The 21,254-nt window shown below is 22.0% G+C and overlaps 1 protein-coding gene across 2 annotated transcripts in view; it reads left to right on the forward strand.

Moving 5' to 3' along the window:
* The window catches only part of LOC129526391 (ATP-binding cassette sub-family D member 1-like), a 51,680-nt gene that overhangs the window by 16,650 nt on the left and 13,776 nt on the right, over positions 1-21,254 (forward strand). For both annotated transcript variants that reach the window (XM_063695507.1, XM_063695508.1), the window contains exon 4: positions 447-500. In XM_063695507.1, coding sequence (XP_063551577.1) covers positions 494-500 — 7 coding nt within the window. In that variant the 5' untranslated portion in view covers positions 447-493. The remainder of the gene's footprint in view (positions 1-446; positions 501-21,254) is intronic.

Consider the following 21,254-nt stretch of genomic DNA (forward strand, 5'->3'; position numbering starts at 1 on the left):
CATCATATTGGATTGTGTCCTTGACTCAGACCTGCAGTTACTTTACCGTACTTGTGGACCAAGAGAGACAATCAAGTGAAGAAGTAATGGAGGGCTTTCGAGGCAGCACATTTAGTGGAATAAGAGGGCTGACTACCTCCACGCAAAAGTTTAGTTTGAAATAACTGCCACCACAAAGGCTGTCACGCATTGGGACTGAGGTCATAATAAAGAGGTTTATTTAAATCTGAAAGCATTACTATTTTCCCCAGCCTAAGATGTTGGTTGCCATCATATAAATCCTCCTTTTTAATAAAAAAATGACATTTTAGAACCAAATAGTGCTATACACATGAATAGTCAGAACTTAACTGGTTTATGTACAGAGTAATGAAAGCTAGTTTTACCAGAAAAGTAAATTTTGAATTGTGTCTCCTGTCTGACTGTATTCTTTTGTCATCCTCTAGTCCACCCGCAAATGAATTATCAGGAGTGAACCCAGAGGCACGTATGAATGAAAGGTGAGTTATGCATATGTGTGTCTATTATTTATCGAATTATAACTGAGCATAGAAGTATTCACACACACAGGCACATAAACAAATATATCCATCCATCCATCCATGCATCCATCCGTACACACTTCTCTCAAACGCATCCACTAACAAATCCATGCATACAGTGGAAACATACAACAAGGAGACAGACGGCTGGACATTTGTGGAGTTTATTCTGGGAAGCCTGCGTGGCCATAGAGAGTGGTTTTTAACAGGATTTCCAATTCTTCTCCTCGTAGCCTTTGTAGGTAACATTGCTTCCTTTTCTAACGGAGTGTTATAAAAAGGAGCAGGTCATAGGAGAGCTGCTGCTTCCTATGTTAGTGTATTTGTCACTGTTAGTTCCTAGTAAGCAGCTTCTTAAAGGACTCAGATTTCCTGAGTTTGAGAGCCCACCAGATTGACAGAAAGGAGGAGAAAATCCTGTTTGCAACATGGAGGAGATAGCAGCTGACAAGGAGCAGTGAAGCCCTGGGCAGAAAAGAACAGAGCTAATGGAACATGGACTTGTCCGTCACACTCCAGAGCTCTGTCAACATATGAGGTTGGTGCTAAAACATAAACACAAGCACACCATCTCATTAGATGCAGCCCTTCGTTAGGCCCACAGCCTGTGTCCCATGGACAGGAAAGACCAAAAGTACGTTATATACTGTACATAAAATATCAAAGTACACCATATATATTATATACTGGACATAAAATATCAAAGTACACCGAACGTATATTATATACTGTACATAAAATATCAAAGCACACCAAATATATATTATATACTGTACATAAACTATAAACTTACACCAAACATATATCATATACTGTACATAAAATATAAAAGTACACCAAGTATGTACTATATACTGTACACCAATTATAAAACTTCACCAAATAGTTATTATATACTATACATAAAATATCACAGTACACCGAATATATATTATACACTGTACATAATATATCAATATACACCACTTATATATTATATACTTAACATAAAATATCAAAGTACACCAAATATGTTATATGCTGCACATAAAATATCAAAGTACACCAAATATATATTATATACTGCCCATAAAATATCAAAGTACACCAAATAAATATTATATACTGTACATAAAATACCAAAGTACACCAAATGTAAATTATATACTGTGCATAAAATATCAAAGTACACCAAATATATGTTATATACTGTACATAAAATATCAAACTACACCAAATGAATATTATATACTCTACATAAAATATCAAAGTACACCAAATATATATTATATACTGTACATAAAATATTAAATTACACCAAATATATATTATGTATGGCACATAAAATGTCAAACTACAACAAATATATATTATATACTGTATGTAAAACATCAAAGTACACCAAATGTATATTTTCTACTGTACATAAAATATTAAATTACACCAAATAAATATTATAAACTGTACATAAAATATTAAAGTACACCAAATATATATTTATATGGCAGAAAAAATATCAAACTACAACAAATATATATTATATACTGTATGTGAAACATCGAAGTACACCAAATTTATATTTTATAATGTACATAAAATATCAAAATACACCATATATATTATATACTGTACATGAAACTTCACAGTACACCACATATATGTTACATACCGTACAAAAAATACAGTACACCAAATATATATTATATACTGTACATAAAATGTCAAATTACACCGAATATATATTATATACTGTACATAAAATATCAAAGTACACCAAATGAATAATATATACTGTAAACAAAATATCAAAGTACACCAAATGAATATTATGTAGTGTACAAATAATATCAAAATACACCAAATATATATTATATACTGTACATAAAATATCAAAGTACACAAAGTATATATTATATACTGTACATAAAATATCATAATACACCAAATGAATATTGTATACTATACATAAAATATCAAAGTACACCAAATATATATTATATACTGGACATAAAATATCACAGTACACCAAATATATTTTATACACTGCCCATAGAATATCAAAGTACACCAAATATATATTGTATATGTTATATAAAATATGAAAATACACCAACTGTATATTATATACTGTACACAAAATATCACAGTACACCAAATGTATATTATATACTGCACATAAAATATCAAAGTACACCAAATATATATTGCATTCTGTAGATAAAATATAAAAGTACACAAATTAAATATTATATACTGTACATAAAATATGTTAATCAAATATATATTGTATACTGTACATGAAATATCAAAGTACACCAAATTTATTATATACTGTACATAAAATATCAAAGTACACTAAATATATATTATAAACTGTACATAAAATATCAAACTACACCAAATATATATAGTATACTGTACATAAAATATCAAAGTACACCAGATATATACTGTACATGAAATATCACAGTACACCAAATATATATTATATACTGCACATAAAATATCAAAGTACAACAAGTATATATTATATACTGTAGATAAAATATCAAAGTACAGCAAATGTATATTATATGCTTACATAAAATATCAAAATACTCCAAATATATATTAAAGAATGTAGATAAAATATCAAAATACACAAAATGAATACTATGTACTGTTCATAAAATATGAAAGCACACCTAATATATATTATATACTGTACATAAAATATGAAAGTACACCAAATATATATTTACTGTACATAATATAACACAGTACACCAAATATATATAGTATACTGTACATAAAATATAAAAGTTCACCAAGTATATATTATATACTGTACATAAAACATCAAAGTACAATAAATATATATTATATACGGTACATAAAATATCAAAGTACACCAAATATATAGTGTATGCTGTACTTAAAATATCACAGCACACCAAATATATATTATATAGTGTACATAAAATATCAAAGTATAGCAAATACATATATACTGTACATAAAATATCAAAGTACACCAAATATATTTTTTACTGTACATAAAATATCAAAGAATACCAAATATATATTATATACTCTATATAAAATATCAGTGTACATCAAATATGATATACTGTACATAAAATATCAAATTAGACCAAATGTATATTATATGCTGGACATAATATATCAAAGTACACCAAAGAAACATTATATACTGTACACAAAATATCACAGTACACCAAATATATATTATATACTGCACGAAAAATATCAAAGTACACCAAATATATATATACTGTATGTAAAATATCAAAGTACACCAAATATGTATTATATACTCTACATAAAGTATCAAATTACACCAAATATATATTATATACTCTACATAAAATATCAAAGTACACCAAATATATATTATATACTGTAGATAAAATATCAAAGTACAACAAATGTATATTATATCCTTACATAAAATATGAAAGTACTACAAATATATATTAAAGACTGTACATAAAATATCAAAGTACACCAAATGAATACTATATACTGTTCATAAAATATCACAGTACACCAAATATATATTATACACTGTACATAAAATACCAAGGTACACCAAATGTATATTATGTAATGTACATAAAATATCAAAGTAAACCAAATATATATTATATACTGTAAATAAAACATCAATGTACGTGAAATATTTATTATATACTGTACATAAAATATAAAAGTACAGCAATTATATATTATATACATTATATAAAAACACAACAAACATATATAATATACTGTACATAAAATATCAAATTACACCAAATATATTATATACTGTACATAAAATATCAAAGCACAATAAATATATATCATATACTCTACATAAAATATCAAAGTACACCAAATGTATATTATAAACTGTACATAAAATATCAAAATATACCAAATATATATTTTATACTGTACATAAAATATCAAAGTACACCAAATATATATTATATACTCTATATAAAATTTCAAAGTACACGAAATGTATATTATATACTGTACATAAAATATCACTGTACGCAAAATATATATTATATACTGTACGTAAAATATCAAGGTACACCAAATATATATTATAAGGTACGTCAAATATCAAAGTACACCAAATATATATAGTATACTGTACATAAAATATCAAAGTTCATCAAATATATATTACATACTTTACATGAAATATCAATGTACACCAAATATATATTACATACTGTACATAAAATATGACTGTACATCAAACATGTATTATATAGTGTACATAAAATACCAAATTACACCAAATATATTATAAACTGTACATAAAATATCAAAGTACACTAAATATATATTATATACTGTAAAGTATCAAAGTACACCAAATGTATATTATATATTGTACATAAAATATGAAAATATACCAAATATATATATTATACTGCACATAAAATATCAAAGTACACCAAATATATATTAATTTACATAAAATATCAAATTACACCAAGTGAATATTATATACTCTACATAAAATATCAAAGTACACGAAATACATATTATATACTGTACATAAAATATCACAGTACACAAAGTATATATTGAATACTGCACATAAAATATCAAAGTACACCAAATATATATTATACTATACACAAAATATCAAAATATACCAAATATATATTATATACTTTACATAAAATATCAAAGTACACCAAATATGTATTATATACTGTATATAAAATATTTTACACCAAATGTATATTATATGCTGCACATAAAATATCAAAGTACACCAAGGTTATATACTGCAGAAAAAATATCACAGTACACCAAATATATATTATATACTGCACATAAAATATCAAAGTACACCAAATATATATTATATGCTGTAGATAAAATATCAAAGTACACCAAATATATACTATATACTGACATAAAATATCAAAGTACTCCAAATATATATTAAAGACTGTACATAAAATACCAAAGTACACCAAATGAATACTATATACTGTTCAAAAAATATCAAATTACACCTAATATATATTGTATACTGTACATAAAATATCAAATTACTCCAAATATGTATTAAGTACTGTGTATAAAATATCAAAATACACCAAATGTATATTGTATACTGTACATAAAATATCAAAGTATACCAAATATATATTATATACAGTACCAAAAATATAAAATTACCAAATGTATTTTATATACTGTACATGGGATATCAAATTACACCAAATATATATTATGTACTGTACATAATATATAACAGTACAACAAATATATATAATATACTGTACATAAAATATCAAAGTACTCAAAATATATATTATATACAGTACATAAAATATCAAAGTAAAATAAATATATATTTCATACTGTACATAAAATATCAAAGTACATCAAGTATATATTATATACTGTACATAAAATATCAAAGTCCACCAAATGTGCTTTACACTCTAGATAAGATATCAAAGTACACCAAATATATACCATATACGTTACATAAAATATGAAAGTACCATATGTATATTATATACTGTACTTAAAATATCAAAGTACACCAAATATATATTGCATACTGTACATAAAATATAAAAGTACACCAAACGTATGTTATATACTGTACATAAAATATCAGAGTACACCAAATTTATATTATATACTGTACATAAAATATCAAAGTACACCAAATATATATTGCATACCGTACATAAAATATCACAGTACACCATATACGTATTATATACTGTACATAAAATATCAAAGTACACCAAATATATACTGTACATAAAATATCAAATTACACTAAGTACACCAAATGAATATTATGCACTATTCATAAAATACCAAAGTACACCTTATATATGTTATATTTTGTACATAAAATATCAAATTACAGGAAATATGTGTTATATACTGTATACAAAATGTCAAATTACACCAAATGTATATTATATAGTATACATAAAATATCAAAGAACACCAAATGTGTAGTATATACTGTACATAAAATATCAAATACGCCAAACCTATATTATGTACTGTACATAAAATATTGAAGTACAATAATTATATATTATAAACTGTATATAATCTATCAAAGTACACCAAATATATATTAAATACTGTACATATTATAGTACACCAACTATATATTTAATACTGTATATAAAATATCAAAGTACACCAAATGTATATTATATACTGCATATAAAATATCAAAATACACCATATATTTCTTATATACTGTACATAAAATATCAAACTACACCATATATTTCTTATATACTGTACATAAAATATCAAACTACACCAAATATATATTATATACTGTATATAAAATATCAAAGTACACCAAATGTATGTTATATACTCTACGTAAAATACCGATGTACACCAAATATATACTATATACTGTACATAAAATATTAAGGTACACCAAATATATATTACACACTGTGCATAAAATATCAAATACAATGTATATTATATACTGTACATAGAATACGAAAGTACACCAAATATATATTATGTAGGGTACATAAAATATCTCACTACACCAAATATGTATTATGTACTGTACATAAAATATCAAATTACACCAAATATATACTGTATATAAAATACCAAAGCACACCAAATGTGTATTATATGCTGTACATAAAATATCAAAGTACACCAAATATATATTATATACTGTACATAAAATATCAAAGTACACCAAGTATATATTATATACTGTTCATACACCAAATATATATTATATACTGTACATAAAATATCAACGTACACCAAATGTATATTATATACTGTACATAAAATATCAAAGTACACCAAATATATTATGCACTGTAAATAAAACATCAAAGTACACCAAATATATATTATATTCTACACATAAAATATCAAGTTACACCAAATATATATCGTATGCGGTACATAAAAAATCACAGTACAAATAATATATATTATATACTGTACATAAAATATCAAAGAACACAATACATATTATATACTGTACATAAAATATCAAAGTACAGCAAATATATATTATATACTGTACATAATATATCAAGGTACATCAAATGAATATTATATACGGTACATAAAATATCAAAGTCCACCAAATATACATAATATGCTGTACATAAAATATCACAGTACACGAAATATTCATTATATACTGCACATAAAATATCACTGTACACCAAATACATATTATATACACTACATATATCAAACTACATCAAATATATGTTACATACTTACATAAATTGTCAAAATATAAAATTACACCAAATATATATTATATGCTGTACATAAAATATCAAAGTACACCAAATATATATTATATACTGTACATAAAATATCAAACTACACCAAATATATATTATATACTGTACATAAAAAAAATCACACCAAATATATATGATATACTGTACATAAAATATGAAATTACACTAAATACATATATACTGTACATAAAATATAAAAGTATGCCAAATATACTGTAAATTAAATATGAAAATACACAAAATACATATCACATACTGTACATAAAATATCAAAGTATTCCAAATATATATTATATACTGTACATAAAATATCAAATTACACCTATTATACATTATATAGTGCACATAAAATATCACAGTACAACAAATGTATATTATATACTGTACACAGAATACCACAATACACCATATATATTATATACTGTACATAAAATATCAAAATACACCAAATATATATTATATGCTGTACAGAAAATATCAAAGTACACCAAATATATACTATATACTGTACATAAAATATCAAAGTACACCAAATATATACTGTACATAAAATATAAAATCACACCAAATATATATTATATACTGTACCTAAAATATCAAATTACACTAAATATATATTATATACTGTACATAAAATAAAGAAGTACACCAAATATATATTATATACTGTGCATAAAATATGAAAATACAAAATATATATTACATACTGTACATAAAATGTCAAAGTACACAAAATGTGTATTTTATACTGTACATAAAATATCAAATTAAACTAAATATACATTATATACTGTACATAAAATAAAGAAGTACACCAAATATATATTATTTACTGTACATAAAATTTCAAAGCACACTAAATATATATTACATACTGTACATAAAATGTCTAATTAAGCTAAATAAATATATAATATACATAAAATATAAAAGTACACCAAATATATCTTATATACTGTACATAAAATATGAAAATATACAAAATATATATTATATACTGTACATAAAATATGAAAGTACACCAAATGTATATTATATACTGTACATAAAATATCAAAGTACACCAAATATACATTATATACTGCAGATAAAATATCACAGTACACCAAATATATATTATATATTGTACATAAAATATCCCAATACACCATATATGTATTATATACTGTTCAGAAAATATAAAAATACCCCAAATATATTTTATATACTGTAAATAAAATATCAAAGTACACCAAATATATACTATACACTGTACATAAAATATCAAAGTACACCAAATATATTATATACTGTACCTAAAATATCAAATTACACTAAATATATATTATATACTGTACATAAAATAAAGATGTACACCAAATATACATTATATACTGTATATAAAATATCCAATTTCACCAAATATGTATTATATACTGTACATAAAATATCAAATTTCACCAAATATATATTATACACTGTACATAAAATATCAAATTAAACTAAATGTATATTATATACTGTACATAAAATGTCAAAGTACACCAAATATATATTATTTACTGTACATAAAATTTCAAAGCACACTAAATATATATTACATACTGTACATAAAATGTCTAATTAAGCTAAATAAATATATAATATACATAAAATATAAAAGTACACCAAATATATCTTATATACTGTACATAAAATATGAAAATATACAAAATATATATTATATACTGTACATAAAATATGAAAGTACACCAAATGTATATTATATACTGTACATAAAATATCAAAATACACCAAATATACATTATATACTGCAGATAAAATATCACAGTACACCAAATATATATTATATACTGTACATAAAATATCCCAATACACCATATATGTATTATATACTGTTCAGAAAATATAAAAATACCCCAAATATATTTTATATACTGTAAATAAAATATCAAAGTACACCAAATATAAACTATATACTGTACATAAAATATCAAAGTACACCAAATATATATTATATACTGTACATAAAATATAAAATCCCACCAAATACATATTATGTAGTGTACATAAAATATCAAATTACACTAAATACATATTATATAGTGTACATAAAATATGAAATTACACCAAGTATATATAATCTGCTGTACATAATATATGAGAATACACAAGATACATATCACATACTGTACATAAAATATCAAAGTAAACCAAATACATATTGTATACTGTACATAAAATATCAAATTAAACTAAGTATATATTATATACTGTACATAAAATTCTAAAGTACATCAAATATATATTATATACTGTACATAAAATGTGAAAATACACAAAATACGTAGTATATACAGTACATAAAATATCAAAGTACACCAAATATATATTATATACTGTAGATAAAATATCAAAGCACAGCAAATATATATTGTATACTGTATATAAAATATCAAATTACACTAAATAATTACATACCATACATAAAATATAAAAGTACACCAAATATATATTATATACTGTACATAAAATATGAAAATATACAAAATGTATATTATGCACTGTTCATAAAATATCAATGTACACCAAATATATATTATATACTGTACATAAAGTATCAAAGCACACCAAATATGTATTATATGCTGTACATAAAATGTCAAAGTACACCAAATATACGATATAAAGTACATAAAATATCACAGTACACCAAATATATATTAATGTTCATAAAATATCAAAGTACACCAAATATATATATCTACTCTACACAAAATGTAAAATTACATCAAATGAATATTATATACTGTAAATTAAGTGTCTAAGTACACCAAATATATATTATGTATTGTATTTAAAATATCAAAGTACACAAAATATATATTATATACTGTAAATAAAATATCAAAGTACAACAAATATATATTATAAAGTGTACATAAAACATCAAAGAACACCAAATATATAATATACTGTACATAAAATATCACAGTACACCAAATATATATTATATACTGCACATAAAATATCACAGTACAAGAAATGTATATTATATATTGTATATAAAATAACAAAGTACACCAAATACATACTATATACTGTCCATAAAATATAAAAGTACACCAAATATATTTTATATACTGTACATAAAATGTGGTAATACCCAAATTATATATTATATACTGTACATAAAATATGAAAGGACACCAAATGTATATTATATAATGAAGAAAAAATATCAAACTTCACCCAATATATATTATATACTGTACATAAAGTATCAAATTAAATATATAGTATATACTGTACATAAAGTTGCAAAGTACACCAAATATATATTATATACTGTACATAAAATATCAAAGCACATCAAATATATGTTATATACAGTAAATAAAATTTCAAAGTACACCAAATATACATTATATAGTGTACATACAATATCACAATACAGAAAATATATATTATATACTCTACTTAAAATATCAAAGTACACCAAATATATATTATATACTGTACATAAAATATAAAAGCACAACAAATATATATTATATACTGTACATAAAATATCACAATACACCTTATATGTTATATACTGTACAGAAAATATAAAAATACCCAAATATATATTATATACTGTACATAAAATATCAAAGTACACCATATATTATATACTGTACAAAATATATCAAATACACCATATATATATTATATACTGTACATAAAATATAAAATCTCACCAAATACGTATTATATAGTGTGAATAAAATATCAAATTACACAAAATATATATTATATACTGTACACACCATATCATAGTACACCAAATATATATTATATACTGTACATAAATTATGTAAATACAAAAAATACATACCACATACTGTACACAAAATATCTAAGTACACCAAATATATATTATACACTGTACATAAAATACCAAATTAAACTAAATATATATTATATACTGTATATAAAATACAAAAGTACACCAAATATATATTATGTACTGTACATAAAATGTGAAAATATACAAAATATAATCTACTGTACATAAAATATCAAAGCACATAAAATATATATTATATACTGTACATAAAATATCAAAGTACACCAAATGTATTTTATATACTGTACATTAAAAATCAAAGTAAACCAAATATACATTATATACTGTAGTTAAAATATCACAGTACACCAGATATATATTATATACTGTATATAAAATATCACAGTACACCATATGTATGTTATATACTATACATAAAATATAAAATTACACTAAATACCTATAGTACACTGTACATAAAATATAAAAGTACAACAAATATATATTATATACTGTAGCTAAAATGTGAAAATACACAAAATATATATTATATACTGTACATAAAATATCAAAGAACCCCAAATATACATGATATACTGTACATAAAATATAAAATTACACCAAATATATATTATTTACTGTACATAAAATGTGAAAATACACAAAATACATATTTTACGCTGTAGATGAAATATCAAAATACCCCAAATAAACATTATATACTGTACATAAAATATCAAAGGGCACCAAATGTATATTATATACTGTACATAAAATGTCAAAGTTCACCAAATATATATTATATGCTGTATGTAAAATATCAAATTATACCAAATATATATTATATACTGTACATAAAATATCAAATTACACCAAATGAATATTATACACTGTAAATTAAATGTCTAAGTACACCAAATATATATTATGTACAGTACTTAAAATATCAAAGTACACCAAATATATATTACGTATTGTAAATAGAATACCAAAGTACACCAAATATATAATATAAACTGTACATAAAATATCAAAGTACATCAAATATATACTGTACATGAAATATCACAGTACACCAAATATATATTATATAGTGTACATAAAATATCACAGTTCACCAAATATATATTATATGCTGTACATAAAATATCAAAGGGCACAAAATGTATATTATGTACTGCACATAAAATGTGAAAGTTGACCAAATATATATTATATACTGTACATGAAATATGAAATTACACCTAATATATATTATATACTCTACGTAAAATATAAAAGTACACAAAATATGTATCGTATACTGTACATAAAATGCGAAAATACACAAAATACATATTATATACTGTACATAAAGTATCAAAATACCCCAAATATATATTTTATACCGTACATAACATAAGCACGCCAAATATATATTATATTCTGTATATAAAATAGCAAATTACACTAAATAATATTGTATACCGTAGATAAAATATAAAAGAACACCAAATATATATTATATACTGTACATAAAATATGAAAATATACACAATATATAATATATACTGTACATAAAATATCAAAGTACACCAAATATATGTTATACACTGTACATAAAATATCAAAGCACACCAAATATATATTACATACTGTACATAAAATATCATGGTACACCAAGTATACATTTTATACTGTACATAAAATATCACAGTACACCAAATATATATTATATACTGTACATAAAATATCACAATACACCATATATGTATTATATACTGTTCAGAAAATATAAAAATACCCCAAATATATTTTATATACTGTAAATAAAATATACAAGTACACCAAATATAAATTATATACTGTACATAAAATATAAAATCCCACCAAATACATATTATATAGTGTACATAAAATATCAAATTACATTAAATACATATTATATAATGTACATAAAATATAAAATTACACCAAATATAATCTGCTGTACATAATATATGAGAATACACAAAATACATATCACATACTGTACATAAAATATCAAAGTAAACCAAATACATATTGAATACTGTACATAAAATATCAAATTAAACCAAATATATATTATATACTGTACATAAAATACAAAAGTACACCAAATTTCTATTACATACTGTACATAAAATGTGAAAATACACAAAATACGTATTATATACAGTACATAAAATATCACAGTACACCAAATATATATTATATAATGTCCATAAAATATCAAAGTACACCAAATATATATATCTACTCTACATAAAACATAAAATTACACCAAATGAATATTATACACTGTAAATTAAGTGTCTAAGTACACCAAATATATATTATGTACTGTATTTAAAATATCAAAGTACACAAAATATATATTATATACTGTAAATAAAATATCAAAGTACAACAAATATATATTATAAAGTGTACATAAAACATCAAAGAACACCAAATATATAATATACTGTACATAAAATATCACAGTACACCAAATATATATTATATACTGCACATAAAATATCACAGTACAAGAAATGTATATTATATATTGTATATAAAATAACAAAGTACACCAAATACATACTATATACTGTGCATAAAATATAAAAGTACACCAAATATATTTTATATACTGTACATAAAATGTGGAAATACGCAAATTATATATTATATACTGTACATAAAATATGAAAGGACACCAAATATATATTATATAATGAAGAAAAAATATCAAACTTCACCCAATATATATTATGTACTGTACATGAAGTATCAAATTAAATATATAGTATATACTGTACATAAAATTGCAAAGTTCACCAAATATATATTATATACTGTACATAAAATATCAAAGCACACCAAATATATGTTATATACTGTAAATAAAATTTCAAAGTACACCAAATATACATTATATAGTGTACATACAATATCACAATACACAAAAAATATATTATATACTCTTCATAAAATATCAAAGTACACCAAATATATATTATATACTGTACATAAAATATAAAAGCACAACAAATATATATTATATACTGTACATAAAATATCACGATACACCTTATATGTTATATACTGTACAGAAAATATAAAAATACCCAAATATATATTATATACTGTACATAAAATATCAAAGTACACAAAATATATATTATATACTGTACAAAATATATCAAATACACCATATATATATTATATACTGTACATAAAATATAAAATCTTACCAAATACGTATTATATAGTGTGCATAAAATATCAGATTACACAAAATACATATTATATACTGTACATACCATATCATAGTACACCAAATATATATTATATACTGTACATAAATTATGAAAATACCAAAAATACATACCACATACTGTACATAAAATATCTAAGTACACCAAATATATATTATACACTGTACATAAAATACCAAATTAAACTAAATATATATTATATACTGTATGTAAAATATAAAAGTACACCAAATATATTTTATATACTGTACATAAAATGTGAAAATATACAAAATATAATATACTGTACATAAAATATCAAAGTACATGAAATATATATTATATACTGTACATAAAATATCAAAGTACACCAAATGTATTTTATATCCTGTACATAAAAAATCAAAGTAAACCAAATGTACATTATATACTGTACTTAAAATATCACAGTACACCAGATATATATTATATACTGTATATAAAATATCACAGTACACCATATGTATGTTATATACTGTACATAAAATATAAAATTACACTAAATACCTATAGTACACTGTACATAAAATATAAAAGTACAACAAATATATATTATATACTGTACCTAAAATGTGAAAATACAGAAAATATATATTATATACTGTACATAAAATATCAAAGAACACCAAATATACATGATATACTGTACATAAAATATAAAATTACACCATATATATATTATTTACTGTACATAAAATGTGAAAATACACAAAATACATATTTTATACTGTAGATGAAATATCAAAATACCCCAAATAAACATTATATACTGTACATAAAATATCAAAGGGCACCAAATGTATATTATATACTGTACATAAAATGTCAAAGTTCACTAAATATATATTATATACTGTATAAAAAATATCAAATTATACCAAATATATATTATATACTGTACATAAAATATCAAATTACACCAAATGAATATTATACACTGTAAATTAAATGTCTAAGTACACCAAATATATATTATGTACAGTACTTAAAATATCAAAGTACACCAGATATATATTACATATTGTAAATAGAATACCAAAGTACACCAAATATATAATATAAACTGTACATAAAATATCAAAGTGCATCAAATATATACTGTACATGAAATATCACAGTACACCAAATATATATTATATAGTGTACATAAAATATCACAGTTCACCAAATATTATATGCTGTACATAAAATATCAAAGGGCACAAAATGTATATTATGTACTGTACATAAAATGTGAAAGTTGACCAAATATATATTATATACTGTACATGAAATATGAAATTACACCTAATATATATTATATACTCTACATAAAATATAAAAGTACACAAAATATGTATCGTATACTGTACATAAAATGTGAAAATACACAAAATACATATTATATACCGTACATAAAGTATCAAAATACCCCAAATATATATTTTATACCATACATAAAATATCAAAGCACACCAAATATATATTATATTCTGTACACAAAATAGCAAATTACAATAAATAATATTGTATACCGTAGATAAAATATAAAAGAACACCAAATATACTGTACATAAAATATGAAAATATACAAAATATATAATATATACTGTACATAAAGTATCAAAGTACACCAAATATGTGTTATACACTGTACATAAAATATCAAAGCACACCAAATATATATTACATACTGTACATAAAATATGGTACACCAAGTATACATTTTATACTGTTCATAAAATATCACAGTACACCAAATATATATTATATACTGTACATAAAATATCACAATACACCATATATGTATTATATACTGTTCAGAAAATGTAAAAATACCCCAAATATATTTTATATACTGTAAATAAAATATCAAAGTACACCAAATATAAATTATATACTGTACATAAAATATAAAATCCCACCAAATACATATTATATAGTGTACATAAAATATCAAATTACACTAAATACATATATAGTGTACATAAAATATAAAATTACACCAAATATATATAATCTGCTGTACATAATATATGAGAATACACAAAATACATATCACATACTGTACATAAAATATCAAAGTAAACCAAATACATATTGTATACTGTACATAAAATATCAAATTAAACTAAATATGTATTATATACTGTACATAAAATACAAAAGTACACCAAATTTATATTACATACTGTACATAAAATGTGAAAATACACAAAATACGTATTATATACAGTACATAAAATATCAAAGTACACCAAATATATATTATATACTGTAGATAAAATATCAAAGCACACCAAATATATATTATATACTGTATATGAAATATCAAATTACGCTAAATAATTACATACCGTACATAAAATATAAAAGTACACCAAATATATATTATATACTGTACATAAAATATGAAAATATACAAAATATATATTATACACTGTACATAAAATATCAAAGTACTCCAAATATATATTATACACTGTACATAAAGTATAAAGCACACCAAATATGTATTATATGCTGTACATAAAATGTCAGAGTATACCAAATATACATGATATAAAGTACATAAAATATCACAGTACACCAAATATATAATATAATGTTCATAAAATATCAAAGTACACCAAATATATATATCTACTCTACATAAAATATAAAATTACACCAAATGAATATTATATACTGTAAATTAAGTGTCTAAGTACACCAAATATATATTATGTACTGTATTTAAAATATCAAAGTACACAAAATATATATTATAAACTGTAAATAAAATATCAAAGTACAACAAATATATATTATAAAGTGTACATAAAACATCAAAGAACACCAAACATATAATATACTGTACATAAAATATCACAGTACACCAAATATATATTATATACTGCACATAAATTATCACAGTGCAAGAAATGTATATTATATATTGTATATAAAATAAAGTACACCAAATATATACTATATACTGTGCATAAAATATAAAAGAACACCAAATATATTTTATATACTGTACATAAAATGTGGAAATACGCAAATTATATCTTATATACTGTACATAAAATATGAAAGGACACCAAATGTATATTATATAATGAAGAAAAAATATCAAACTTCACCCAGTATATATTATATACTGTACATAAAGTATCAAATTAAATATATAGTATATACTGTACATAAAATTGCAAAGTACACCAAATATATATTATATACTGTACATAAAATATCAAAGCACACCAAATATATGTTATATACAGTATATAAAATTTCAAAGTACACCAAATATACATTATATAGTGTACATACAATATCACAGTACACGAAATATATATTATATACTCTACATAAAACATCAAAGTACACCAAATATATAATATATACTGTACATAAAATATAAAAGCACAACAAATATATATTATATACTGTACATAAAATATCACAATACACCTTATATGTTATATACTGTACAGAAAATATAAAAATACCCAAATATATATTATATACTGTACATAAAATATCAAAGTACACCAAATATATATTATATACTGTACAAAATATATCAAATACACCATATATATATTATATACTGTACATAAAATATGAAATCTCACCAAATACGTATCATATAGTTCGCATAAAATATCAAATTACACAAAATACATATTATATACTGTATATACCATATCATAGTACACCAAATATATATTATATAGTGTACATAAATTATGAAAATACAAAAAATACATACCACATACTGTACATAAAATATCTAAGTACACCAAATATATATTATACACTGTACATAAAATACCAAATTAAACTAAATATATATTATATACTGTATGTAAAATATAAAAGTGCACCAAATATATGTTATGTACTGTACATAAAATGTGAAAATATACAAAATATAATCTACTGTACATAAAATTTCAAAGTACATGAAATATATATTATAAACTGTACATAAAATATCAAAGCACGCCAAATGTATTTTATATACTGTACATAAAAAATCAAAGTAAACCAAATATACATTATATACTGTAGTTAAAATATTACAGTACACCAGATATATATTATATACTGTATATAAAATATCACAGTACACCATATGTATGTTATATACTGTACATAAAATATAAAATTACACTAAATACCTATAGTACACTGTACATAAAATATAAAAGTACAACAAATATATATTATATACTGTAGCTAAAATGTGAAAATACACAAAATTTATATTATATACTGTACATAAAATATCAAAGAACCCCAAATATACATGATATACTGTACATAAAATATAAAATTACACCAAATATATATTATTTACTGTACATAAAATGTGAAAATACACAAAATACATATTTTACGCTGTAGATGAAATATCAAAATACCCCAAATAAACATTATATACTGTACATAAAATATCAAAGGGCACCAAATGTATATTATATACTGTACATAAAATGTCAAAGTTCACCAAATATATATTATATACTGTATATAAAATATCAAATTATACCAAATATATATTATATATTGTACATAAAATATCAAATTACACCAAATGAATATTATACACTGTAAATTAAATGTCTAAGTACACCAAATATATATCATGTACAGTGCTTAAAATATCAAAGTACACCAAATATATATTACATATTGTAAATAGAATACCAAAGTACACCAAATATATAATATAAACTGTACATAAAATATCAAACTACATCAAAGATATTATATACTGTACATGAAATATCACAGTACACCAAATATATATTATATGCTGTACATAAAATATCAAAGGGCACAAAATGTATATTATGTACTGTACATAAAATGTGAAAGTTGACCAAATATATATTATATACTGTACATGAAATATGAAATTACACCTAATATATATTATATACTCTACGTAAAATATAAAAGTACACAAAATATGTATCGTATACTGTACATAAAATGTGAAAATACACAAAATACATATTATATACTGTACATAAAGTATCAAAATACCCCAAATATATATTTTATACCGTACATAAAATATCAAAGCACACCAAATATATATTATATTCTGTACATAAAATAGCAAATTACACTAAATAATATTGTATACCGTAGATAAAATATAAAAGAACACCAAATATATATTATATACTGTACATAAGATATGAAAATATACAAAATATATAATATATACTGTACATAAAATATCAAAGTACACCAAATATATGTTATACACTGTACATAAAATATCAAAGCACACCAAATTTATATTACATACTGTACATAAAATATCGTACACCAAGTATACATTTTTTACTGTACATAAAATATCACAGTACACCAAATATATATTATATACTGTACATAAAATATCACAATACACCATATATGTATTATATACTGTTCAGAAAATATAAAAATACCCCAAATATATTTTATATACTGTAAATAAAATATGAAAGTACACCAAATATAAATTATATACTGTACATAAAATATAAAATCCCACCAAATACATATTATATAGTGTACATAAAATATCAAATTACACTAAATACATATTATATAGTGTACATAAAATATAAAATTACACCAAATATATATAATCTGCTGTACAAAATATGAGAATACACAAAATACATATCACATACTGTACATAAAATATCAAAGTAAACCAAATACATATTGTATACTGTACATAAAATATCAAATTTAAATATGTTATATTGTACATTAAATACAAAAGTACACCAAATATATATTTCATACTGTACATAAAATGTGAAAATACACAAAATACGTATTATATACAGTACATAAAATATCAAAGTACACCAAATATATATTATATACTGTAGATAAAATATCAAAGCACACCAAATATATATTATATACTGTATATAAAATATGAAATTACCCTAAATAATTACATACCGTACATAAAATATAAAAGTACACCAAATATATATTATATGCTGTACATAAAATATGAAAATATACAAAATATATATTATACACTGTACATAAAATATCAAAGTACAGCAAATATATATTATATACTGTACATAAAGTATCAAAGCACACCAAATATGTATTATATGCTGTACATAAAATGTCAAAGTACACCAAATATACATGATATGAAGTACATAAAATATCACAGTACACCAAATATATATTATATAATGTTCATAAAATATCAAAGTACACCAAATATATATATCTACTCTACTTAAAATATAAAATTACGCCAAATGAATATTATATACTGTAAATTAAGTGTCTAAGTACACCAAATATATATTATGTACTGTATTTAAAA

Source organism: Gorilla gorilla, chromosome 12, assembly GCF_029281585.2.
Source record: "Gorilla gorilla gorilla isolate KB3781 chromosome 12, NHGRI_mGorGor1-v2.1_pri, whole genome shotgun sequence".
Taxonomy (NCBI): Eukaryota; Metazoa; Chordata; class Mammalia; order Primates; family Hominidae; genus Gorilla; species Gorilla gorilla.